A 2,643-nucleotide genomic window follows, 5' to 3' on the forward strand; every position below is an offset into this window, starting at 1 on the left:
CAGCTGCCGGTTTAGCAGGATCAGGCCTAAACCAGCAGTCAGACATCCCTCTCACAGTCTGGGACCGCTGGCTCCTAACCGCTCGCCTGCCTGCCAGCCTGATCACTCCCTAACCACACCCCTGTCAGCCTGATTCTCGCCTAGCTGCTCCCCTGCTGGCCTGATCGCCCACAACTGCCTTCCCCTGCTGGCCTGATTGCCCCCCCACTGCCCGCCCCTGCCAGTCTGATCGCCCACAACTGCCCTTCCCTGCCGCGACCTGCCTCCTCCGCACAAGGCGGCGGAGACTCCAGGACTGGCCTCCTCCGCACCGCAGAGCCGCGGGACCCCCAGGTCTCACCGCACGGGGTGGCCGCTGGGCCCCACCTCCGCTGTGCGCGTGGCCATCTTTTGATGACCATCCTGTGACGATATCGCGCATGAGGGCCACCTAGGCTTTTTTTTTTTTTTTTAGGGTTTTCCACCTTTTTGTTGAAGGTATTACATAAGCCCCTCCTCCCCCCTTGCCCCTCAGCCCACCCCGCCTTCCCCACCGTTTCCTGAGTCCATGGCGGTGCCAAGTCCACCTAGGCTTTTATTAGTATAGATATATTTAGCTACCTGAAATAGTAAAGTAAAAGTTAGTATGATTTTGCTTTCACTTTTCTTTAGTGATCTTTTGGTTTTTTTATTGTCTAAAGTTTTACATATGTCTCCTTTTTCCCCAATTGACACCCCCCTCCCTGCCATTCCCACCCCAGTTAAGCCACCACCACCCCAGTGTCTGTGTCCATTGGTTATGCTAATATGCATGCATACAAGTCCTTTTCTTTAATGATCTTGATCATTTGGGTACTAACACAGTGTCCAGTATTGATGCCATTTGGTCAGGTTGTTTGCCTCTGATCCACTTTCTTCATAATGATATCATTGCTGGCGCAGTGATCATGTTAGTCTCTAAAACTTCACTGATCAGATCCTTTATTTAATTTTCCCTCTAAAATAAAAACTCATTTAATGGATTAAATGTTCTTTTCTAATAAACTGAACCTTTAGAAAGTATACAATTTGATAACTCTTAACATATGAATACTCTCATGAAACCATCCCTATAATCCAGATAATGAATGTTTTATCACCCCCTCTCCCCAATTTTTCTTTTTCCTTTATAATCTTCTCATTCCCTCCCACTCCTCTTGTCTCCCATCTCCCAGCCCCCCTCCCCCGGCAACCATCAATCTGCTGTTACTGCTGTTTATGTATGCATTCATCTGTTGATAGACATTTGGATTATTTATAATTTTTGGTTGTTACAAATAAAATGCTGTGAACGTTCACATACAAGTCTTTGTATGGATATATGATTGCTTTGGCTTAGTCACATCAGGCATATATTTTAACTTTAATGTAACTGCTAAGCCATCTTTAAAAAGAGATGAATTAAAGGAAACAAATTTTTTTGTGATTACTTATGGACTCTGAGCATTTCCTCCAAACACCTTATACACCATGCAATCTAAAATCAAAACATATCCCTTCAACAAATAAGTGAAAAAAATGAGGAGTCATAATGTGATAGTAATTAAAGTATCTAAAAACTATACTTTAGAATATTACAGAGTTCTTAAATGATTAAGAACTTCTAAGAGAATGGTTTTATTTTTCGTTATGCTCATTCAGTGTAATTGCATTTTACTGTGACAAAAGTAGAAGAAAGAAGTGGACATTCTTTTTGCATTCAGTGTTATATTTGTTTCTGTTGTAGGAAAAAGAATTCTTGTTTTAAATGGAGGCTACAGAGGAAATGAAGGTACCTTAGAATCCATCAATGAGAAGACATTTTCAGCTACTATAGTCATTGAAACTGTAAGTATGTTTACGCAAAGACAGAAATTTCAAAATGCTTTAAAAATGTGTCATAGTTCTTTCTCATTGGATTGGTCTTTGTTTCATTTTAGAGTTTGGGTTTTTTGTTCGCCTTCTCTCCTGTTTAGAAATCTGTAAGCTTATTTTCTCTATTGACTGTACCATTGCTAAAGCATTTCATTTTCTGATTCCCAAAGAAATGCCTATGTGTTTTAGTCCATTCTAGCTACTGTAACAAATACCACTGACTGGGTGAATTATAAACAACAGATATGTATTTCTCACAAGTCTAAGGGCTAGAAGTCCAAGATCAAGGCACTGGCCAATTTTGTGTCTGGTGAGGGCCTGCTTCCTTTTCATGTCTTTACATGATGGAAGGAATAAGAGAACTCTTTGGAGTCCCTTTATAGGGGTACTAATCCATTCATGAGGACTTTGCCCCTGTGATCTCAAAGGCCCCATCTCCAAATATCATTACATTGGGTATCAGTTTGCAACATAGGAATTTTGGGTGGGACACATTCAGTCAATAGTAACACTCATATAAAACCTGAAAAATACAATTTAATATAAATAAAATTTTAAATTACTCATAATCACCCAACCAATTGATAATTCCCGTTAATATTTTAATCTGTTCCTTTCCAGTCTTTATATTTTATAAAACTGTCTACATAATATGTACAATTTCATAATCTGACTTTTTTCTCTCACATCTGCGCTAAAAAAGACAAACATGCAAACGGCCCCGACCCAAACCGCGCATCATGCTCGGCTGTGGCGATCCGAACAGTCTGC

The 2,643-nt window shown here is 40.8% G+C and overlaps 1 protein-coding gene across 2 annotated transcripts in view; it reads left to right on the forward strand.

The window, feature by feature from the left end:
• KIN (Kin17 DNA and RNA binding protein) overlaps nt 1-2,643 on the forward strand; it is a 33,229-nt gene that overhangs the window by 27,132 nt on the left and 3,454 nt on the right. For both annotated transcript variants that reach the window (XM_006088405.3, XM_023753555.1), the window contains one exon: nt 1,745-1,845. In XM_006088405.3, coding sequence (XP_006088467.1) covers nt 1,745-1,845 — 101 coding nt within the window. The remainder of the gene's footprint in view (nt 1-1,744; nt 1,846-2,643) is intronic.

This window comes from Myotis lucifugus, unplaced genomic scaffold (genome assembly GCF_000147115.1).
Source record: "Myotis lucifugus unplaced genomic scaffold, Myoluc2.0 scaffold_47, whole genome shotgun sequence".
NCBI lineage: Eukaryota > Metazoa > Chordata > Mammalia > Chiroptera > Vespertilionidae > Myotis > Myotis lucifugus.